Consider the following 25,485-nt stretch of genomic DNA (forward strand, 5'->3'; position numbering starts at 1 on the left):
GTCCTGTTCCTCCGGAGCATCACACGTTGAAGACTGGCAGTAGAATATTCAGGGATGGCTGGAACAGGACCACTGAGACCAAGGTCACCATGAGAGCCCTGAGCAGGAAGGGTCACAAGAGCTGAGACAAGTTTTTATTCGTGAAGTGAATGACACTCGGCTGTGTGTTCCCAGCCTTTCCATTGGAACTTTTGCACTTCCATTCTGGGTAGGAGCCGACCGAGGCCCAAAAAAAACCACGCACCCCTTATGGGATTCGAACCACGATCTCCCGGCCCGCAGTCCGATGCGCTAACCACTGCGCCACGGGGGCCGGTACTTATGCAAATATTATGAAATGTTGAATCACATACACACATGCTGAAATTAATATGAACCTTTTCAGTGTGGCTACTCTGAGCGATCGAGAAGAAGAAGAGAAGAAGTGTGGCTACTGACATCAACTGTTTATAGTGATCATAATCACTTTTGTTTGCCAGGGCTGTGTGTTAATGCCACTCCCCACCTCAAATTGATACACATTTGACATTGTGGCTTTAGAATACAGTACCTGTATATTTTGTAAATAGTATTGCAAACTAATTAACGAATTAATTAATTCAGCTTTTTACGTACTTTATTAGTTAATAAGTATAAGGCCAAACAAAAAAAGTAGTATGTTTCTGGTCACCCGACCCTAGCTAGTTTTTTCCCGCCGACCCTAGACTTTTTTTTTATTGCATTTGTAAAAAAAAAAGCAAAAAAAAAAGCGTCAAAACGAAAGTAACAGACGGCAGACGACACAGGGGGGATAACCCCGCATCCCTTTTGTCTCATTTGGTTTGTAATGTGTTGTCTTTCTCTTTGTATAGTAAGTCCAGTTTCTTTGCGTCACTGTAAAGTTATTTTCTACCCTGACCCACAAAATATAAAAAATAAAAATAAATAAAATCCCTACCTACCTACCCTATTTTTTGTAGCCATGTTACCAGAAACATACAACTTTTTTTTTTGGCCTAAGACTAATAAGTTTAGTTAGCTAGTTCATTAGTTACTTGGTTTGTTTCTATATAGTGGTGGCAATCACAGACATACATGGAAAAATACACCTTAACATAGATGCCTGCTGCTATTAACTCTACCACGTATTTATTTTGTTGTTTGCTTGTCCGTTTGTTGGTGTATGATGTTGTTGTTGTTGTTGTTGTTGTTGTTGTTGTTGTTGTTGTTGTTGTTGTTGTTGTTGTTGTTGTTGAATTAGAAAAAATAAATGTTTTGTCCAGACATATGTCATGCTGAAAACTTATAGTCACGACCAACATCAAACGTTGGTGGAATCAGTAAGTTAAAAAGACTTAGAAATCTATGAAATAACCCTTTTTGCGCGACATTTGTATGAAAAGACTCTACAACTTGTAGGCAAGATGGCGGATCTGGCAGAACTCCTCGTGGCGAAAACTGCGAAGGAATACGAACTACTTACCAGAAATCCAGGAGATAGACTAAGGTAAGAATATAACACAGACACATTATTCATCCAGGTTCTGCTTAAGCTGCATAAGTTTGAACATGTTCTTCATCTGTCTTGAGAACACACCTGGGGGAAAGCCCGAATATCAGTTGGAATGGGAAGTCCACTTTCGAACACGTGGGCCGAAACTGAGCGTGCAGCAGTTGAGTGGTGGCAATACCCCGAGTTACCCCAAACAAATTTCTGAAAAGGGCTTCAGAAAAAACTAAAAACAAAAGCGGAAGAAGTTAGCAACGTACTCATACTGATCGGTTACTTTAGAAACGTGCATATGGCCCAGGCTGCAGTAGGTAGTAATAATAATTACTACTTATTTGTTAACAATTACTATTTACGCATTAACATGTTATTGTAATTCAATCTGACGACGATCTCTTTCCTGCTTTCATGCGGTTGTAAAGAGACAGAATTGGTTCTGTTCTGTTCACACACTACTTTCAGTCCACCTACCTGCAAGGGTCAAGTCCCGAGAAATGTCTCTGTATTCCTATCGTATCACTCTGCTCCTGTTTTGTTTTCTTTCACACACATTTTCACTTCTTTTTTGATGGGTTTCTGGACAGCAAACTCAAAAACAAATTATTTTCATCACAAAAGCGATCTTTGGAATTGACTGACGTAGTCCGGAAGATTTCATGCGTCAACTTACGTCACGTATTCGACGTCATCACTTCGCATACCTTATGGTCTCGGTATTTCGTTGGCCTTCATATTTCCTACTTGTAAAATGACCCTCAAAGCTAACCGAGACTAGTTGAGGTTGTATCAATGCGCCTCGCCAGCAGGTTGTTAATGGATTTTTTAGCGAGTGGTTATCGACAATTAATGACCGGTAATTTTTAATGAGTTGGGGCATTCTGACCAATCACAGGATCTGTTTCATTAAAACGCAAACTTGATTGAATTACAATAATAATTACTTACTACTTATTTGTTAACAATGTGAATTACTATTACTGTATTAGTGTTACTGTTAGTTCTATCACTTATAAGTGATTAATTCATAATTGCAGTTATATTTTATCTGTTATCGGTGTACGCACACACACACACAAGCGCACATCTCTTTAAAAATTAAACTAAAGTAAGGCCGTGGCTGGAGATCCAGCGAGCCGGTTACAGAGCCCCCATTGGGCGGATCGGGGACCAGCACTCTCCACTGTCAACAAGATACCTTTAGTTTTCGAAGTCTGATGGGTCGTCATTGAAGAATTTCTTCTTAAATTCTATTCAAAGAACTGTGGTCTTTGTTCTTTTGGAGAAAGATTTCTCATTTACTAGTCTATTGACTCAGAAAGACTTGTATTTCGGCAACAGCACGATCACTGATGAGTGACTGACCGTAGCCTCGCGAGAGATGCGATTCGCAGGTGTCCGAGATTTTGTTGAAGCAGAGACATAGGACTAGGTCGAAGTAACTCAGTGCGAAGCACATTTATGTTTTGCCTAACGAACCATGTTTGTTATGTTTTCTTTTTGTTTGTTTCCATGTTAATGATATGTCATTATATGTACTGCATTTTGTTAACAAATGCTGCTTCACGCCTCATATTGCTTGGTTCGCGGACGAATTCAGTGATCAGTGCTGAATTAGTGACTCCTGAGGTTTGTTGTTGCAATCTCAGTTTGATCATCGATTTTGGAATAAAGAAGAATAAAGCAAAATAAAAGAGGAGAGTTAAGACTAATAAGAGGGGAAAAAAGTTAAAAAGATAAGATTAAAAAAATGCGATGGCAGGGCTTGATCCTACGACCTCACAAACCCTTGCACAGTTTGTTAACAACTGAGCCATGAACGGCTACCTATCGGGCAAGGGAAAACTAGGAATGTCTGTTTTATGAGATACCGGTAACTGCCGGTTCTCGAGGTTGGGGGCTCGGTAACCTGCTCACCGTAAACAAGTAAACTTGTGCAGTCTGAGGATTGCAGTGTAGTTATAGTAGGACCCATGGGCAGTTCCCCAATTAGACCTTCTGATTTCTTGATTTTAAAAGTATGCAGGATTCATTCATGGCATTACATTTCTACATTGCTTATATACTGACTCCACATTTGTTCATTTCTTTCAGGGTCAAGGCAGACCCCAGGTCAGCAGCCCGGCTGTTGAAATTGACCAAGAACATCCACGACTCATCCCATAGCTTTGATGAAGGGTACAGGTCAGAGTTCATTCCAGAGCTCATTGTCGATGGATTTGACGATGAGCAGATTTACCAGGAACAAGAGCTGCAAAATGACGCTGCAAATCGAAAGCTTCTTGAAGCTTTTGCTACAACCAGCATAGAAGACACACACTTCTTCTTCCTCTCTGCGACAAAAAGAAGAGGGAAGCAGGCTTTGGAACAAAAAAGGACCCAAATAAATAAGAAAGACAATGACATTGCAGATGAAAGTATTGAACTGGATGCAAATGGTAATAGTGAGGTTGGTGCTGACAACAGTGATGAATCGGACGATGAACTTGCAGAGATAAAGAAAAGAATTAAAAGCAGGGATAGTGATGGCTTGGGTCTTTTCAATGGTCAATCCCTTGATGATTCAGAAGACGACGACACTTTGTTCAAAGGAGAAAAGGATGATGACGAAGATGACCCAGAGGAGGAAGAAGAAGATGATGAGAATGATTTTGACTTCGATCTTCCTGACAAAGGGAAAAAAAGCACAAAAGAAAAGAAGGAGAAAGGCAAAACTCCTGTCAGGAGAAAAACAGAAGTTGATGACAAGTTTTTCAAATTAGCTGAGATGGAGGAATTCCTAGAACAGGAGGATCGCCGAGAAGAACAGAGGCAAAAACAAGAGGGCAAAACAGAGGAAGGCAAAGATGGGGGGAGCTCAGAAGAGAGTGAAGGGGAGTCTGAGGACATTGACATGTATGGAGATTGGTCGGATGATGACCAAGGAGAGGTAATTCTGTTTTCAAACATCTGTGATTTAAGTTTTGAATTTGTGGCTGTAGTATATAAACATTCATTTTGTTTTCAGTCTTTGTGTATACTAGTCTTTGTGTATACTAAAGTCAGATTATGAGTTTTAACTTTCATGGGAGAACTGCTTTTAACCCAGAAGATTCAGGAAAGTACACTTCAGTGTCTGTTGCTTCCCCCCCTAGTGCAGTGGATTATATTATATTTGATCATTAGCAGCAGATATGGTCTTCCTAAAGTCTTTGTGATTGAAATGAACACAAGGAAAATCAGCCACTGATATTGATAATGATTGCAGAAATGTGATTAGATTTAGAGACAAAGGCTCAAGCTGTCGATGACAGTTGTAATTTTTCACTACGTGTGTTGCTTTTCAGGAGGTCATGTATGGCGATTTCTTTGACCCACCAGCTGACGGAGAAGAGATGCCTGAAACTGACTCAAAGAAAACTGGTAAGAAAGAAGGCAGTGTTGTTCTCAGGCTTTAGTTGCTGGCACATATATCTATTTTTTATAAAGACACATAGTTTTGACCTGGTTGGTCGACAGTCCATTAGTTGCGACATGTAGGAGGTCTTCCGACAGAACAAAGTTTTTTATGGCCAGGATATTTGGACCTATAAAAAGTTTCAATTCTTGTGTCCCCTGAGTCTTGAATCCAAATTTGTTTGAAGATGGCAAGAATGGCTTTAAATGTCAGAGGAATTCCAAAGATGTCTACAAAGAAAACCAATGAATAAGAATATATTTCTGATCAAACGGTCCCATTCTAATACATATTTATATTTTAGTTATATGCTGTCAGTGCATGTATATGGGTAATTCTCAGAAATGGTGGTCCAGTGAGAGTGAGTAGGGGTGACACATTTGAAATCATGAAAAAGTAAATTAAAATTATTTCTACCACGACTTTTTTCATCTGAATCTATTCCTGAGACATTAAAGCATTGTTGTATGTCAATAAAAATGGTTTCTATACGTTGGTGTTGTTTTTGTGTGCTTTTCAATTGCGAAGTTCGGCCGTTTCCGGATTGCCGAAGCGTTACACGACTTTTGTGATCAACAATATGTTCAGTCTCATGGCTAAATGCAAACATGCAAACACCAACAAATTACTGCAATCGACAGTCAGGAGTTCAGTCTTGGACGTAGCAACACATCTTTGCGAAAACTCACGCTGAATTTGAAGTTACGGGCTTCGAACAAAAAATTCTGAATGTCGTAATGCATCGTATCCAAACTCGACGCGCGAACATCGGACAGCAATGTGCTCCATGACTTTGCCACATCACGGCTATTTTTAGCTCTTTGGCGCACAGGAAGTTCGAACAAGAAAATAGTCCTTTGAATCACAGCCAAATATTCACAGAAAACACCAGAATCATATCATTTGCTGAAACTCATGGCGTCGTTTCCCGACCTACGTTACGACTGAAGATAGTTTTTACTTAATTGTCGAGCCTGCAAAGCTTTGTCACAAACTTACACACCGCGGATGGCGACAATGTAGTGTCGGAAGGATATCGAGTGCAAACAGTCTCTCAAAGCGCGAAGTTTAGCGGAACAAAGCAGCCAAGAAGTTTTCGTATCCTCTGATTGTCGATGTTCGACATTCATCAAGTACTTAAAATGGGTAATCTGAACGCAACAGGAACTTTCAACAAATACAGCAAACTCTGACGAATTGTGTTCTGTGTAGTTATTTTGGGTCAGACGGGTTTTGCCTGCAGGAAAGGCCAAACAGTGCAGATTCATGTCTGTCGCACAGGAACCGAAAGTGGTTCAAGCATTTCGTTTCTGTGTTGCGACATTCACCTTAGTCAGTTCCAAATGTCATTTTTTTACCAATATTAGTTGAAGTCCTTACCTTTCATAACTAGAATGTGTTGGGTAGAACACAAAAATACTGCAGAACTGATAAAAAAATGCACAGGATTGAAGGCTTAGGTGGTTTAAAGTTGGAATTTGGTTTCCATGTTACAACATTCATCACGTAAATACAACACTTTAAAATGTCTCTTATTCAGCAACCAATTACTCTTTTTGTCTAATTTTTGCATTATTATGTATAGCAAACAATAGACTTCATAGTAAAAACAATTATTTTGTATTTCTTGACACTTTATTTTTTACTTTGTATGTAACACTTTGGACCACCATTTCTGAGAATGACCCATATATAGATTAAAAAAAGAAAAGCCTTTGTTTATGTGTATGTTTTGGAATAGTGTCTAAAATTTCAATATTTAGCTGTGAATAAAATGGGGTGTTTTTTTTTACTGATGAATAGAACAGGAAGTTTACATGTTGCAGAACCTTGCATTCTTTTACAAAAGTATATATACAATTTATTATGAATATGCTCATTTATATATATGTGGTAATATGTGTGCCCTGCTCATGTTAGAACCAAAGTCAGAAGAGGAGGAGGAAGAAGATGATGATGGAGAAGAAGATGACGATGATGATAATCAACAGGATGAGAGCATGGAATCAGATGAAGAAGCAGATGAAGGCAAGAAGAAAAAAGTCCACTTCACGGAAGACACAAAAGATACCTCGTAAGTTCAGCTTTGCTCATTGATTTGGTTAATTTGTAGAGTTTATTAATGTATACTGTTCAAAAAAAGAAACGCATAGTTGCTACTTGCCAAATTTGTTTTATTTTTCGAAAAAATTAACAGAAAATCCAATATTTAGATTATTTGTTTGAAATTTGGTATGGACACAGTTGAATGCACACACAGTTCATTTGCATCTTCAAATCAATCAGTCAATCAATACGATTGGGTGCCGAGGCTGTCAAGTCAGTAGGGGGTGTGACTGCCTTGAGCAGCAACAACTGCCCGGCACCTTCTGGGCATGGACTGGATCAGATGCCGGATATCTTGCTGTGGGATGGTGTCCCACTCCTCCTGAAGTGCCTGCAATAGATCGCGGTGATTTGCCGGCGCTTCTTCTCGCCTGCGCACACGTCTGTCCAATTCATCCCAGAGGTGTTCTATCGGGTTCATGTCTGGCGACATGGATGGCCAGGGAAGCACCTGGACATGGTGGTCGGTGAGTCGTGCTGTGTGCGGGCGAGCGTTGTCCTGCTGGAATATGGCATCCTGGTCAGCCAGAAGAGGAAGGGCGTGTGGGCGCAGAATTTCCTCCACGTATCGCTGGGCAGTTATGCGCCCTTGGACGTGCACCAGGGTGCTCCTTCCAGCGGTATTGATCGCCCCCCACACCATGACGCCTCCACCACCGTGAACGGGTGCCTCATCCACACAGTTGGGCGCGTAACGTTCGTTTACTCTCCGGTAGACCCTCCTCCGACCATCATGTCGCTGGAGCAGGAAGTAGGACTCGTCGCTGAACCACACGTGTCTCCAGTGATTCCGGACGGTCCAGCGAAGGTGCTGGTTGCCCCACTGCACTCGGTTCTGGCGATGGCGGCGGGTGAGGACAGCTCCTCTGTGAGGTCTGCGAGCTCTCAAACCAGCTTCATGCAGGCGGTTCCGCACGGTCTGGTCCGATAATCGGTGTGGCCCGGGGAGAGCCTGGACAGAAGATGAGGCCGACAGGAAACGATTCCGGAGGTGGCGGAGCCGTATGAAGCGGTTGTGAGCAGCAGTTGTCGCCCTTGGTCTTCCCGCTCGTGGCAAGTCAGCAACGGAGCCAGTGGCTTGAAACCTGACCCACAGTCTACTGATGGTGCTCTGGGACACGTGGAAGTGCCTGGCGATTGCACTTTGACTTTGGCCTGCTTGTAAACGACCCAATGCAATTTGGCGGTCTTCTCTGCTCAATCGGGCCATCTTTCGTCGCTGAATTGTCGTCTGATTTCTTTGTGGCGAACAATCCGCTTTTATGGGTTTTGGAAGACATGGTGAGAGCTCAATATTCCCCGAGTTTCACGAGATTACACTGAAGCTTGACGAGTGGTCATGCCAAATGAGCAATTTTGACATTGTAGCCACTGATAACGCATGCGTCACGTGCAGAGCTCACTTGTGGCAATGGACGAAAGGTCGACGACCAGATAAACATTTTCTGCAGTTTGGTGGATATCCTTGTAGCCATATAACTAAATTAACCAAATATTACAAGCTATGCGTTTCTTTTTTTGAACAGTATAACTGGTGGTTATTTTGAAAGAAATGTTAACTTCTCTGCCGGTATTACCTTCCTGACTGTATATTTCATACCAGAAATATATCTTTTTCAGCAGCAGGTAGAAGATGCTAAATATCTTATCACATCTTCTCACACCCTCATGTCTATTGTTCTTAGAAGTTGAAATTTAAACGGTAGAGATTTGGATATCGGCAACAGTGTACAGTCAGGAACTACTACAGCTATTTTATCCTTTTAGGGAGCAAGTAAGTGACATGGAGAGAAAAAAAAGAGGAAAAATCTGTAAAAAAAAAAAAATCTATTTTCTGAATCTGAAAATACCTTTGTCTACCACTTTGTCTTTCATATACTTGGATTTCAATGTTTGTTTGATTGTATCTGAAAACAAAACATTGACTCATTATGCAGGGATAACAAGGAGCAGGGACATTCGCTATCTAACTTCGAGCAAAGGAACGAACGGGTATGTTGAACACACACACACACAAATCTTAAATGCATTGCATAAGAACAAGTGTGTGCTCTGAGGTGCCGAAGGCTGCAAGGCACAGCCTTTGAAATATGATTGAAATAAGAGAGAAGTTACTCCTCTTTAATATATTTGAAAAGTGAATGCATGTGGACTTTGCATGGTATTTGTTGTGTTTCTTGTCTGCATGGGTGTGTGTTGATACGTATGCATTCATACACACATGCTTGAAACTGGAGTAGGTTTAAAACACGTCTTTACTGTCCAAGCTGTCCAGACCAAAGGGGAAGCACTCTCCCAACATAGTCACGTTTTACACAACATATTTGTGACGTAGTACACAATACAATAGTGACATAGTACACACTATAACAGTATTTCACATTGATATAGAGTTGTATCTGATCTCTATCCTGTGCTATAAAATAGTTCTGGGTACCACTGGGGTAAAAAAATTCATCAACCTCTTTACCTGAAAGCTTTGTGACAACAAGTCCAAATATCCAATGCATTAGACATTAGCATTTGTCTTCAGCTTCAGGAGAGAGCAAAACAATATGAAGTACAGAACTGTGAATCATTGTGACAATCAAACATCACAGAAAACATACAGGGATGCCCAAATCTCAAAACTTTTACTCGCCAGGCGAGTAACTTCAAGAAACTCACTGGCCCACCAGAAATGTCACTTGCAGGTATACACCACACAGAAACTTATGACAGTGCTAGCATGGATGACTGTCAGGTTTTATGCACATAAAAGTAGCAGTGATACAATCGAAGACTGGATCGGCAGCTCCTGGCAATAGGGTGATCGTTTTTGCCATCCCTGTGAGTTTTTGTGTGTGGTAAAGATCTTTCATTTATTGTTCAGCTGCTGCGGCAAATTCAAGGCCTGGAGGAAGAGAGCCTGCAGCCCAGACCATGGCAGATGTCAGGGGAGGTGAGCGCCAAGGCCAGACCTGAGAACAGTCTTCTGGAGGAACATGTCGAGTTTGAACAGACTGCACCTGCTGGTAAGCTTTCTTCTTCTCTTGTTTGTTTTGCCTCCTGTGTTGTGGTTTTTCATCATTTGTTGGTTTCTCTTTGCTATGATTGTTTCAGTGGTGTTTTTTTTAATGTTGTTTTGTTTTAATTCTGAATGGCCAGTTTTCATTTTATTTCTTGTCTTTAGTTGGCTCTGTTGCATTTCTGTCACTAATGTTTTGTGCAGAGCCTCCAACTGTTAGTGTTATGCTTTCAGTGTAGATGCTACCTTGTACAAGGAATTGGTGCGCTGTAATGCCAAGCTAAAAATGGCTATGCGTAAACAAATAATCACAAGCATGCAACAGTTCCCTCTTCCTTGTAAGATCTGGTACTCATCTCTGCGTCCCACCCTGCAGTCTAAATATGGCTTAGAAGAAAAAGGTGTCCACACTGAAGAGTTGCAATGCAGACACTCTAGTGGACATAATTACGTTCATGCTGTATAAATAAAGTTATTAATGATGTTTATTCTTGCACGAAATAGCATCAAAATGCAATTAGATTTTAGACAATGCTACACTTTAACATAATTTTCTACACTGAAAATTCCAAATTGTTACACGTGAGGCTTTGGAAGGGTTGCCTGGTCTGCTGCTGTGGGGTGATACGATTTACATAGGGTTAAGCACTATGTTCCAGCCTTAATAACATTTGCGAAATTAGAATATTTTAGGAATTTGCCTTGTTACTTCTGTGCTTATCCACAATGCTGTATACAGTGGAAGTGAACTTTTGATTCTTGAATAAAACCAAGATTTGTGGTTCCTTTTGTTTGACAGCTTCAGAAATCACGGAAGAAGTCACCCAGAGCATTGAGGGGCTGATAATGCAGAGGATAAAAGACAAGGCTTTTGACGACAACCAGCGACAAGTGCGGCCCAGAGAGGAGGCCTTTGAGCTCAAGACACAAAAGACCTTGGACCAAGAGAAGAGCAAGCTTTCCTTGCATGAAGTTTACGAGCAAGAGTACCTCAAGTTGCAAGCTGTGAGTTGAAGAATACAACTTTTTTTTCTCCCTGATCTGAATAGAAGAACTTCAGAAATAGCACTGTCAGGTTTGTATGGGTTGTAAAAGAGTAATATTTTGCTATTAGTGAGGCAAGCTTTCTACACATGGTCCTTGTCCATGTGTTTCAGACACACCCCTTGCAAGTGACTGGCCTATAATTTCGCCCAACCATACAAACCCCAACCTATACAAACCCCAACCTATACAAACTACAACCTATACAAACCCCACCCAATACAAACCCCAACCTATACAAACCCCAACCTATACAAACCCCAACCTATACAAACCCCAACCAATACAAACCCCAACCAATACAAACCCCAACCTATACAAACCCCAACCTATACAAACCCCAACCTATACAAACCCCAACCAATACTAACCCCAACCTATACAAACCCCAACCTATACAAACCCCAACCTATACAAACCCCAACCAATACAAACCCCAACCAATACAAACCCCAACCTATACAAACCCCAACCTATACAAACCCCAACCTATACAAACCCCAACCTATACAAACCCCAACCAATACAAACCCCAACCTATACAAACCCCAACCTATACAAACCCCAACCTATACAAACCCCAACCAATACAAACCCCAACTAAACCAATACAAACCCCAACCAATACAAACCCCACTGAGTAATCTTCGATCATCGTCTATTGACATAAGATGTTTCAATTTTTGATAATCTCTAAAGATGTTCACATTGTGTACAGCAAATAATTTAAGTTCAGAACACTTAGTCCTCGACAATCCACTCACAATTATAATGTTCAAGTTATGTGTCAGTGAGTGAAATATTTATCAGAACTTTTGAATACTGGAATCTGAGACCGATAGATTGGTTACTTTCAAAAATCAAGAAAAGTTATTAAAGTCTTAAAATCGAGACAAAGTTACAGATGTTATGACATAAGACATAAGACTTTATTTCAACCATGTGCAGTACACTAGGGACATGTTTTGGCCAGAGTACAATCAATCAATCCATACACGCCCTTCCAAACATCGCTTGCAATCTCAGTCACACACACGCTCACGCACGCCCGCATACATTCCCCACACAAAACCCATAAAATCTATAAAAAAAAAATCAAGGTCTTATAAGAGGGGATGAGTCTTAAATCGGATGTCGCAAAAGAGAGGTTCCACTGTATAAGCATTCACTTGACTGGTCTTTGTGGTGTTTTCAGCCTGATGAGGACGAGACCAACCCTCAACATGAGGAGATCAAAAAGATGATGGCTTTTCTCTTTCCACGTCTGGATGCCCTGGCCAGCTGGCACTATAAGCCAACACAGGTCAGTATGCACATTGATATGTGTCTTGTATTGTGTTGGACTTATGTAGTTGGAAGTGTTCTCACCTTTTTGTGTGCGTCAACTTCTATAGCAGTATTTACCAAACTTATATTGCAGTATTTACCTAAATGATGAGATTAAATTCATTTGGTAAAAACAGCTTTTAGAAACACTGAATATTCATACAGTATAGCTTGCGTGCATTTGGGTATGTGTATATATGGTGAACTTTGTGTGCCTGTCCCATTTCTGAACATACTTGTTGAGGTGTGTTGTCCCTTCAACCTTTATGACTGAGTGTCGTTTTTACAGGCTGTACCTGAGGTGAAGATCAGAAACAATCTGCCAGCCATACAGATGGAAGAAGCCACTCCTATCACCATGGTTAACTCTAGTGTGCTGGCACCAGAAGAAGTGAAGGTAACCTTTGAGCTTTTATTTCCATCATGTGTTATTTTTATACAGCTACCTTTGAGCTTTTATTTCCATCATGTGTTATTTTTATACCGCTACCTTTGAGCTTTTATTTCCATCATGTGTTATTTTTATACAGCTGTATAACTGGGATTCTTTTTATGACAGGAAAACCATGTCAGAAGTTTCTTTGTTGCCTAGGAAACAGGTATCAGAAGCACTTTGTAGTTTGAATCAGAATCATTGTTACCACATGAGCAGTAGTCCAAAAATGTGTCGTTAAGTGACATAAGGTGTTGACATGTTTTAGACATTTTTAGCATTATCTTCACTGATGTTGACGTGTGAGCAAGCATTCAATTGTGTGGTTACTGACAGTTACTGGCAGTTCCATCCACTAGGAAAAAGCCTGATTCTATGGCATAATGAATGAGAACACATGCAAACTATTGAAAATGCATTGGCAGCTCTGAGGAAATCATTTCCTAGGAGAAGGCTTGACGCTTTTGTTCACCTGATCATAACCAACGTGTTCATGTTTTGACAGGCGAAGAAGAGGGGTGAGGTGAAAGGGAAGACAGAGAGAACGAAGGAAGACAAGAGAAGAGATAGGAAGCAGAAGAAGTCAGTCAAGAGAGAGAAGTCCAAGGCGAAGGAGAAACGCATGAAGGAGGTGGAGAAAATGAACCCCGGTCTGGGCAACAAGTACAGCAAGGAGAGGGCCCTCAAAGATCTGGAGAAACAATCCAAGGGGAACATTGAAGTTATCAAGGTTGGTAGACCTTTTTTTCTTGGTTGCAGAATAGACGCACTTCGAAAATAACTCTGTTGTCCATATCTCAACCTATAATAGACGATGGTTGAAAATAACCCTGTCGGGTTTGTATGGGTTGTGGAAGAGTGAATACTCTTGCTTTCAGTGAGGCAAACTTTCCACAGGTGCTCCTTGTTCACGTGTTCCAGACACACTCCTCGCTAGTGACTGGCCTATAATGTCACATGGAAAATTTGCCTCAATAAAAGCAAGAGTAATCACTCTTCTATAACCCATACAAACCTAAACATCGTCTATTATCTAGGTTCAGATATGGAACCAGAGACTGTAGGTACAAATAAACATGATCAAATATTTAGGTTTAGATTCCTGGAGTGTTTCTTTCGATTTACGTGATTCCTCGTTAGTTTTTGCGAAACAATAATCTGTCAGATCAACAACTTGTAAATCTGTAAAGTGAGCAGAGGAATTATATAGAGAATAACAAACTAATCTATCCCAAACTGGCAAGATCTCCTGATAAAACTTTGCACAACATGAAAAATATCATTAGTTTCCAGTATGGAGATGTTCAAATCTCCTTACAATGTATCAATATAAACAAATTCTGAAAACAGTGTACTGATTGTTGTGGTTCCTACATCGTTATACACACAATTGATTTATAAGAAAAAAAGTAAATTAAAGAAATACCAACCTACCTTCAGACCTCAAATCTTCGATTGTAATTAGGATTGTAATTTGAGTCTTGAGTCTTTGAGTCTTGAAATCTTCGATTGTAATTTCAGGCTTCTTTTAATTCGTATTGATCTGTGTTTTGGTTCGTATTGTGTTTTCATTGTCAGAACTAATTTCCACAACTTAACCCTTAGGCTGGTTGTCGCGACATATGTCGCGCTACTTTACGTATTCTGTCACCTGGTTGTCACGACATATGTCGCGCTACTGGCTCAGTCTGTTTGGTCGGTTCCGATTACCTCCCATGGATGCAAAAACCTATATGACCGTTTTTCTTTATTTTTCTCTCTGTTAATTCACCAGTGGCTATGTAACATGTGTTACAGAATTGCACCAGTGTAAGGGTTAATCTCTCCTGTGCTTTATCTCTCCTGCGGTCTTAAGGAATTTAAACAAAAAGTTAAATATGGTGTATCTGTTTTACAGGAGAAGAAGAGCAAGAAGTCCATGTCATCCAAGACATTCTTCACCAAGCTTCAAGAAGAGGTGACAACCCAGATCAGTTCAAAGACCAAGACAAAGAAAGAAAAGGAGAAGAAGAAACAGCTGTCATCCGACAAATTGTTATTGTAGAGTAGAAGAACAGACCAAAAATGTGTTCTTAATTGACATAATAATTATTAACATGTTTTGCGAAGTAAAGCATGTGCTTTGGGCATTTTTGGGGCATTTTTGACATTTTGTCTGTGATGTTAGCATATAATTATGAGCAAACATTAAACTGTGCGCCCTATATCTCAAAAAGCCTGACAGATTCTGAGATGGGTGTGTGCGTGTGTCTGAGCGTGTTGTAGGTGTCCTTTGCTTTTAGTTTAACCCTTACACTGGTGCAATTCTGTAACACATGTTTCATAGCCACTGGTGAATTAACAGAGAGAAAAATTAAGAAAAATGGTCATAGGTTTTCGCATCCATGGGAGGTAATCGGAACCGACCAAACAGACGGAGCCAGTAGCGCGACATATGTCGTGACAGTATATGTAAAGTAGCGCGACATATGTTGCGATAACCAGCCTAAGGGTTAACATGACTTCAGCTAGTGTTCCTGCATCAAAACAGTTGAATGTACAAGAGTTATGAAGTCATTTTAATAGTGAGCAAATGATTTGTTTCGATGAAATAACATTGCAAAATTATGATGAGCTTACCTGCGTAAGTGAAGTCTAGTTGTAGTTTTATCGACCACAATGTAGAAAGGAAGGGGATTACATGACATGTTAGTATTTTCTGAAAGGCATACAACAAGCACACAGCACATCTTTCTTTCTTTCTTTATTGTTTAACGTCGTTTTCAACCATTCAAGGTTATATCGCGACGGGGAAAGGGGGGAGATGGGATAGGGGAAAGACACAGCACATCTGGTAATAGGACACCATACACAGTCGTTGCCACTGGAAGCCCCAAACAACAGTAAATGCATGTAACATTTTATTCCAGCATTGATGAAACACAATGAGGTAACCCACATTTCTTCAGCGCACTTTAACACCGGCAATCTTAAACACTTCTAACTTAAAATAGTGAGTCAGAGTGTAACAAAAATACTTTTTTGGTAATTTCCTTCGTTTGAAGGCAACCACAATAAAAACCTGACGTGTCTTACTTTTATTAATCAATCGTTGAAATCACAGAACAGCAAATATGTACATCTCAAAGTCACAAGCTCGTTATCACATCAAAAATTTGTCATGAAACCCAGCATGTCATAAATGCATGTAGAAAAATAAACTTGCAAATTTGAACTATTTAATTGAAGTTGACAATTTTTAAAAACCAAGTTACAGTAATGACATCAAAAAATTTGCCATGAAACCCAGCATGTGATAAATGCATGTATAAAAAATAAATGAACAAACTTGAACTATTTAATGAAAATCAAAAAGTTGTTCGGAACCAGGTTACAGTGTGCACTTGTAAAAGCACCAACTTGACTTTTGTTAAGTCGTTTTGAATGTGTTTTAAGGCACTAAAAAGAGTCATGAAATGCTATACAAATAAAAGAACAACGAAGGCACTTATTTATGTATGCATTGGTACACTCAACAAATGCAACCTAAAAGGCAATTGATAACAGGACAAAGTGACTTGCGAATGATGCAGTGGTTTTTTTACCCATAATAAGAATATATTACAATCGTTACCACTCACAGAAAACTCCTTCCTCAACTTCCTACATCTCTTCTTGCCATAGACTGATTTTCCAGTGTATCCGTCTTTGTGTGTGTTCTGTTGTGCTGTCAGTGTTCTGTGGTGTTGTCAAGCACATCAGACAATTTGCTCAATGACTGGCTAGCCATATGTGATACAGCTCGATGCATGTCCCAAGACAATTTGTTCTCATGATTCTGGATTTTAAAACTTCTGCATCATATCAAAAAGTAAACATTTTAAACATATGCACAGAAATCAAGCTGGTTCTGATGACTATTGTTTACTGCCAAACACATCAATTTCAGCACTCAACACAAAACAAGAAAATTAAATAATAACGAGTCATTTGACTTGGAAAAGGCTTACAAAGCCTTTAAGCCTCTATATGATACCTGATGTCTTCTAATGATAAACACCACTTTTTTGAATTCTGTCACACGAGGCCACCGCAGAAGAACCCCCCTCGCGTAATCATTTACATGGCTGATATATATATATTACAAACGAAAAGGGCACACACTTGCAAAACAACGATGCGCCAAGTGGTGTAACGTCAGTAACAGAACCAATCAACACATAATCACTCTCAACAATTATGTTGACAGTTTACAACCACAGCTAATCTAGGTTTCATAATCAACAATCTATCGAGTATTCAATTGCTCAACATATGCAACAAGCTGTTGCCGGCAAAAAGGGCAGTACTCCCTACAGAATGTAACGCAGTCGCCATTGTAACTGTCTTAATTTTTTTACAATAATTTTGCCAATCAAGTAGTCTACGGCCGAAGGTATATTTGGGCACAGAGAGTGGGATGTTAGTGATTTTCACAGGGTCATAAATAACACCAACTTTTGCTTCTGGATCCACGCATCACACTGTGCACGTGTCAGCTTGACCGTCACATTATCATGTGGTCTTTTGGCTGTGCTAAAAATATCAGAACTAATTCTTTCAGAAACATACCATCCTCGAAACGTTTTTAAAGATACAGATTATTTTGATTCTGCAACTTTGAACATGTTTCAGAATTCTTTTTAAATCGCACGGTAACGACACTTATTGAGTCTCTTCATGAGTGCCATAGACTTCATATTAGCTTCGGATTACAAAAAGTTACAGAATAAAGAACTGCCTCAATAAAGGTAAGTACATACTTCTATAAACCTCACGTCCAAAAACAGTAAAAACAATAAAATATTTAAAAAATGGCAAAACACTTCTTTTTATCATTGTCAAGCAGATATGAAGCCTTCCATTTTACACTTTATTCACACAAATGTTTTTTACACCTTTTTTGCGATATGTACAGAGTAGGAACCTGGTCCACAAAATAGCACATGATGTCATGACATGTGAACAAAGTTATTCATCATCGACTGTCAAAAAATGACAGGGTTAAGTACTTGTGCAAGAAAACAACAAGCAGGTTTATCTTCAGAGTGTATTATCTTCAGAGTGTATTATCTTCAGAGTGTAAGGCACATATTATTCTGACTGCACCTACACTTTGAAAATTCAGTCTATGGCACCTCAAGAATTTAGTTTTCGCATTCATGAAACACATAAATGCACACACAGTCACCTCTTACTGATAATATATATATATATATTATATACATGTATATATATTCTTTTACCTTTAAAGAGAGCTCTGAGAAGAACTTTGTATATGCATGTATTTAGACTTCAATTTTATAAAAAAAATTTAAAATGCAGAATTCATAAGAAAATGTACTGGGTGTTTTTGTTGGCGGAATGAAGGAAAGAACTTTCTATTCACTTTCAGCATTCCACCACTATACTGTCAAGATGCTTGAATTTCAAATTCTCAGAATATACAATGATTGTTCTTTCACTTCTAATAAAGTGGCAAACAATCTTGCTCACATTTTTATATACCTTTACAATATACAGAACAAAATGGCAAGATTGAAAGCAACCCACCCATAAAACAAACACACACACACACACACACACACACACACACACACACACTTTCAGTAAAACTATTGCACAAATAATTAAGGTAAACACAAAACATGCACTTACTGTCAGGTGGACTAACAACAGGTTGAATCACAATACTACAATACTACAAAGTTTCTTGAAATTTCAAAAGACAACATTGTTTGTTTGTTTATTTGTTGCTTAACGTCCAGCCGACTACGCAGAGCCATATCAGGATGAGGAAGGGGGGGGATGAAGGGGGCCACTTGTCAAGCGATTCCTGTTTACAAATGCACTAACCCATTACTTGTGTCCCAGCAGGCTTTAGTAAAACTAAATTAATACCTACTGGAAGATTACCAGTTCCCAGTATGTTAAAATAGGCTTAACCTATCTACTGCTGGACTTACATCAGAACACTAACAGATTAAACTATACATGAATCGCGAGACAAGCGGCAAGAGAAGAGATTTTTGGAAAAAATACAGGTGAATGAGCAAGAAGGCAGAAAAAAGAAAAGAATTCATGAAGAAAAAGAGAGCATGACAGGAAAGAGGAACTAAAAATCTACCTAACAGCAAACTAGAAAGCTCCTGCGGTTCCAAAAACAGGAGGGGCCTTTAATTTCATAACCGCAGTGCCCCACTGCGGGAAAAGACAACATTGGATGTGACCAGTTATCAATAAAAATGGTCAAAACACAACCTTCCAGTTTGTATTCTGAGCATTAACCTGCCAGCTTTTTTTTCTTTTTTTTCTCAAATTTCAAAATAATTGAAGCATTGAGGACAAATATACTACTGAAGTTTAAGTTCTGCAAGCACACATCACCCTTTTTATTGTCTATAAAATGCCCTATAAATGTTACCCTTTTTTGGTAGGATGTGACATAGGTCTTCAAATCATGTCTCATTTTCTCCCATTCAACCCACACACAAATGTACATCCACACACACACTCACAGCCTTTTACCAATATAGTGCCTCCCACACAGACACATTTAACACAATCAATCGCATGTACGCAAGCACAAACACAAATACATGCATAGTTCAAGTGTATCAGATGCTTTGATAAGAACTGCTGGTTCTCTTTTCTCCACAAGTCAGGGCAAACTGAATGCCATCCTGAAGACAAAAAGAACATCAGAAAAAGCTGTGAGTTTTATAAGAGAAAATAACTATCTATATAAAAGCATGGAAAAGACAGAAAAAGAGAGTGGGGTGGGGGCAATTAAAGAGAGAGAGCGAGTATGTGTCTGTGAACGTGCATTTAAAGTACAGTACTGTATCTGTAATTCACAAGTGGGAAGCAACGATAATCCCACCAATTCTAACATCACTGCCAAAGAAAAAGTTATGTACATGTGTGAGAGAAAAATAAGCAAAAGAAGAGACCATTTCCTTTAACATTTTCACTGCAATGTCACTCACTGTTAATGATGTAACCGAGTGCCGAAACACTACGATCACCTCGGGAAGCGAAGTGCAATCAAACAGGTTTGAAAATGTTAGGGCTAATTTCTTAGCCCTATAAAAACTGTTATGCAAACCCGAAGGTTTCCATGAACATACAGACAATCGGAAACTACCAGACCCCATCACAAACAGATTTCCACAAACCACGGGTGTTGACTTAAAGGCCAACAACTCGGGTGCAGAGTCTGCTGTGAAAGGAGCGGTAGCCTCCCCTGTCACAATGATAACAGACACTAGCTTGAACATCCACACACACACACAGAATTTCTTTACCATGATATAAACTGGCAGTGCCGTCCAAAACGTTTGATGAGGAATAATGTCTTGCCCAACTTTGCCACGTACAATATTAATGAAACAGCCCAGGACAAAGTACATGATCAGCGACACAAAGAATCTGAAACACAAAACAATAAACTATAATGATTAAATTAATACACCAAGATCACTTGAAACAAGCAGTCCAATGTACTCTTTCGGTGTAAAAATAACTGTCGGATCTACCAACAGCAATTGGGGCCAGGGCAGCTCAGGTGGTAGAGCACTGGACTAGGGTTGCTGGTTCGAATCCAGGCTGGGATTGACACGAGTCAACTTTATGTGCAGACCCAGAGATGGTATTCATTTCCCACCCCTGTGTCACCCTAGTAAAAGACCTCAGTCATTTTGTCGTAAGTGCAGATGGCTGATACCATGTACCTAAACACACATGGCTTTGCCACGAGGACGTAAAACTTGAATTTCTCTCTACCAACAGCAATTATACAAAGTCAACTCACATGAGCAACAGAACACTTCCAGCGCTGAGCTGGCTCACTGGTCCCCCTGGTGGACTTACTGGACATGCACCCGCAAAGTCAAACTTGATACTGTACTGTAACAGATACAAGTTAGGCATTTTGCAATACATGTATACACACACTGGTCTTTTGACATACCCTTTTTTGTGAGAAGTGTTAATCTGTCACCTTCAGATATTGAACAAATAGGGCGTTTTCTTATGGATACTAATACAAATGTAATATCATTCAAAACTCTGTGTAAGAAATGCTGTGCAGTCATATGTCCCTTTCATCCTTCAAACTCTAACTACCCCTCTGATGGAACGTTCAATAAAAAGACACAAATAAGAAAGTACAATAGACGATGTTCGGAACATTTTTGCTTGGGAAAATAAAGAGGGCAAACAAACCCGCGCAACATTGTACGCCAATCACTAGCGAGCGGGGTGTTGCTACATGTTGCCAACACGTGTAAGACACACAACTCAATAAGGATTGGCCTATTTTGTCATGTGGTTTGGTAGCCCTCTTTTTTCCAAGGAAAGGCAACCCTTTGCTGCCCATAAAAACTTGACAGAGTTATTTCCGGAATTCGTCTATTAAGAGAGAAAAAAAAATTCAACATCAAACAACTCATCTGCTTTCACATCAGAAAATGGCTTAATTGAAGTCTAACCACCCACATATTTGAACTATCATTGATAGTACTACAACAGCTGAACATCATGGAAGCATGTTTGCACTCATTGATCTCTGTTTTGTTTGTTCGTGTGTATGTTTTACAAAGATGAATCTGAAAACAAAGAATACCTACAGTGCATAACTTTGGTCCTTGCGTGAAGTTAATGGAGGGTTTTACAGGAACACTGAGGAAGGGTTCATTCTTCTGACTTATATCCCAGGACGCAGAGGCATTGCAGACAAAGGTCATGACTGTACGCAAGGTGCAAGTAGTATTTGTAGTGTTGTATATTTCTCCACTGCCGTAGTTTGTGCCAAAGCCCTCTCCCATAGGCAGAGCTGCAAAAACAAAACACTAATGAGAATAACTAAAAAGAGTTACTTATCACATAATTCCTTTTTTAACAAAATGGGGTAGCAGAGCACAAAAACGCTATTAATTCCAAAAGTCTGTTTTAAATGGGAAACATTACACAGTTCTCTGAATTTTTAATTTTTTTTCTTTCTTTCTCACTACCTTCTTGAACTTCTTCTGCGCTCGATGATTGTTGTGTCTCTATATATCCATTGCCCCGTGATGTTCACAAAATGGGCTATCAGTAAAGGTCCTTAATTGGTGCTACCCCACAGCTTGGTATCCATTTTCTCACTACTAATTTTGTTCTTCTTCTTTTTTAAACAACTTTCTTGAGACCAATAAAGCGTTAATTCATCTCATGCTCGTGCTCTCTCCAATCTTTTCTCAGGGATACTAAATCATGATGGAAAACAAATATATATATATATGTATATCTCTTTTTTTTGTTACATTTAGTCAAGTTTTGACTAAATGTTTTAACATAGAGGGGGAATCGAAACGAGGGTCGTGGTGTGTGTGCATGCGTGCGTGCGTGTGTGTAGAGCGATTCAGACCAAACTACTGGACCGATCTTTATGAAATTTTCCATGAGAGTTCCTGGGATTGATATCCCCGAACAGTTTTTTCTTTTTTTTGATAAATGTCTTTGATGACGTCATATCCGGCTTTTCGTGAAAGTTGAGGCGGCACTGTCACGCTCTCATTTTTCAACCAAATTGGTTGAAATTTTGGTCAAGTAATCTTCGACGAAGGCCGGACTTCGGTACTGCATTTCAGCTTGGTGGCTTAAAAATTAATTAATGACTTTGGTCATTAAAAATCTGAAAATTGTAAAAAAATTAATTTTTTTATAAAACGATTCAAATTTACGTTCATCTTATTCTCCATCATTTTCTGATTCCAAAAACATATAAATATGTTATATTTAGATTAAAAACAAGCTCTGAAAATTAAAAATATAAAAATTATTATCAACATTAAATTGTCGAAATCAATTTAAAAACACTTTCATCTTATTCCTTGTCGGTTCCTGATTCCAAAAACATATAGATCCTCTATGATATGTTTGGATTAAAAACACGCTCAGAAAGTTAAAACGAAGAGAGGTACAGAAAAGCGTGCTATCCTTCTCAGCGCAAGTACTACCCCGCTCTTCTTGTCAATTTCACTGCCTTTGCCATGAGCGGTGGACTGACGATGCTACGAGTGATACGGTCTTGCTGAAAAAGTGCATTGCGTTCCGTTTCATCCTGTGAGTTCGACAGCTACTTGACTAAATGTTGTATTTTCGCCTTACGCGACTTGTTATACTTCTGGGTGTCATTCCACACTTTATTCCTATAGTACAGTAAAGGTCATCTCACAACAGTCTCATTACTAAGAGTTAGGCAGCTGTTTCCTTTGAGAGAGACAAGCTTCTTCTTCTTCTTCTTCGGCGTTCCAGGATTTTTGGCGAGAGACAAGCAATCACACTGTATGGCTCAAGCAAAATTGCATATATATTATAGGTTGTACTTTCCAAACTCTGACTGTCTACTCTACCCCCTCTGACCTGTGGTATTGAAGGGATTGTTGACGTATGTTGCAAGGTTAAAAGTGTCGTTGCTGGAGCTGTAGCTCTCACACACAGCAGCATTGGCACAGTTGAGGGGTATGTTGACTGGTTGACAAAATGCCATGGTTATCTCACATGCATCAACTGTTGTGTTCTCTGTCCTTGGCATAAGGCAGAACTCTTTTGGTGAGGAGAACTTCCACATTCTGGGCAGAAAATTGAAAATAAAACCAATGATCAAATAATTATGTCTACACAAATGCACACTATTATGAGGACATTTGTTTCAGTTTTGATTTTCAAAACAAGATCTAATACTCACTACCTGTAGATACCCATGTGAAATGTATATGACAAATATTAGCACCATGCAGTTCATTCAACAGCTGTAGAGGTAATAAAATGTCATGGATACAGCAAGCCCAGCTCCCTTGACTGAGCACTTCAAATATTACACTCTCTTCTGCCTCAGTGCTACAGTGGAACCCCCCTCTAAAGACCTTACTTTTTCAGATGTTCTTTACATAACCGCTGTACATTTATCTCAATTTAAAGATTCCCTCCCTTTAAAGACCTGATTTTCTCAGAATCTTAGAGGTCTTGATAGGGGGGAGGGGGGTGGACCAGTTCCATTGTACTCCTCAAAAATACTCTGGTCAAGCTAAATGCCATATCTCACAGGTGCCCTTTAAAGGAAGTACACCCCAAAAGCCAAAACATTTTAAATTTAAGGTATCTTAGTACATCGATCCAGTGCACCATCTGACTCAACAGAAAAGTACATGGCGACCTTATTTCAACTCCTACAAGTTCAGCAGAAGGGGTCTAAGTCAACCAAAAGTGGGTGCATGCCCTGTAGGTGCACTACCTTTTGGTGTTTTTACTGTATACAGGGAATGCACAGGCCGGGTAGCGTTTCGCCGACTTTCACTGCATGATACATCTAGTCAGGTGATGCTTAGCGACATTGGCAGAATTTCATGTTTCAATCTCTCTTTATTTTTTTTTTAAGAGATTCAAATTACTGTTTCATTTGTTATTGAAGGAATGAGAAAATCCATCAAGTTCTCCTGTCGAACCGCATTTTCGATGCCATATGTATGGGAAGGAATGATGAGGCGAGTCACGTGCTTGGCGCGAGATTGAGCGGTATCGTACTTTCTTTCAGGAAATGCACCCGGGTGCATTGCCTGTATACAGGAAAAAAACTCCTGCAGGAAGTGCACATGATGAATGCACCCACTTTCGGTCGACTTAAAGATAGATCCTTCTGCATAAGTTCAATCAACAAAATTGAGGCATACATGCGGGTTTCAATGTCACAACAAAGATTCACGAAATACATCCTCCTTCCCCTTTAAGCATACATAATAAAGTTCTATTTTTTTCTCTCTTTATAACGGTATGCAACAGATGACACTGGAGCGATCCAACTTGAACTTGCATAGCGATCATTTAGTGATTTACTCCAAACTGTGTGCGATTGTTGGACAACGCACCGTAAAATGTGATATGATACTTACTTTGAGGTCAAGTTCCAGACGTCATAATTTGGAGCTCCACATAGCTCTATCGGAGAAACTGTCGTGCCAAGCGCAATGGACAAAAATGAAAATAAGAACACAAGCCGCCCCAACTCGGCTCCGTCGTCTGCCATTGTTTATGCTGCTGTCACATGACTGTTCGCTTCCGGTTCATTGCAGTTTTGGCAAACCTGCGAATCAACATCCGCGATCGCTCAGTGGTCACCAATGCAAAACACAGCTAGTGCATTCAATCTCGGGTACACTCAAGTTTTGTGCCAATATTTTTTATTTTTCATAAATCTTATCCAATGTAAAAGGTTGTTATAGATTAAAAGTAAGCCTTCATCATGTGTGTGTGTGTGTGTGTGTGTGTGTGTGTGGAGTAATTATCAAAAAACTACCACAGATACTAACAAGAAAATTTGCTGATTCAAATCAGCAGGTTCCCAGACGTTCCTTCATGTAATTTTTAGGTGAATGGTCAAAGTGGTTTCTTGCACACACTCAGTCATCTTACACAACAATGCAACACATGGATAGGATTAATGGAATGACATGTATTTGTCAACTACGAATCATGGGATAGAAAACTACAAAATGTGAAAGAAAGTACATGGTGACAAGGCAACACACAATAGTGGAAAATTGTTTAGGGGGTATATAATGTTACAAATAGCACAACAGTATAAAAAG

The 25,485-nt window shown here is 39.6% G+C and overlaps 2 protein-coding genes across 2 annotated transcripts; one reads left to right on the forward strand and one right to left on the reverse strand.

Moving 5' to 3' along the window:
- The first annotated feature begins 1,346 nt into the window (after window positions 1–1,346).
- Window positions 1,347–15,044, forward strand: LOC138982370 (U3 small nucleolar ribonucleoprotein protein MPP10-like). Its single transcript, XM_070355630.1, has 11 exons — window positions 1,347–1,486; window positions 3,581–4,415; window positions 4,813–4,888; window positions 6,843–6,996; window positions 8,966–9,020; window positions 9,901–10,042; window positions 10,835–11,040; window positions 12,275–12,382; window positions 12,695–12,802; window positions 13,344–13,568; window positions 14,736–15,044. The coding sequence occupies exons 1-11, from the start codon at window positions 1,404–1,406 to the stop codon at window positions 14,880–14,882; spliced, it is 2,139 nt and encodes a 712-aa protein (XP_070211731.1). The 5' UTR covers window positions 1,347–1,403; the 3' UTR covers window positions 14,883–15,044.
- Window positions 15,045–15,720: 676 nt separating this feature from the next.
- On the reverse strand, window positions 15,721–25,061 carry LOC138982377 (uncharacterized). The gene is made up of 6 exons (XM_070355643.1): window positions 24,790–25,061; window positions 23,264–23,472; window positions 21,487–21,692; window positions 20,670–20,764; window positions 20,164–20,287; window positions 15,721–19,539 (listed from the first exon to the last, which is right to left on the reverse strand). The coding sequence occupies exons 1-6, from the start codon at window positions 24,921–24,923 to the stop codon at window positions 19,474–19,476; spliced, it is 834 nt and encodes a 277-aa protein (XP_070211744.1). The 5' UTR covers window positions 24,924–25,061; the 3' UTR covers window positions 15,721–19,473.
- Window positions 25,062–25,485: the final 424 nt, after the last annotated feature.

This window comes from Littorina saxatilis, linkage group LG1 (assembly GCF_037325665.1).
Source record: "Littorina saxatilis isolate snail1 linkage group LG1, US_GU_Lsax_2.0, whole genome shotgun sequence".
Classification (NCBI taxonomy): domain Eukaryota; kingdom Metazoa; phylum Mollusca; class Gastropoda; order Littorinimorpha; family Littorinidae; genus Littorina; species Littorina saxatilis.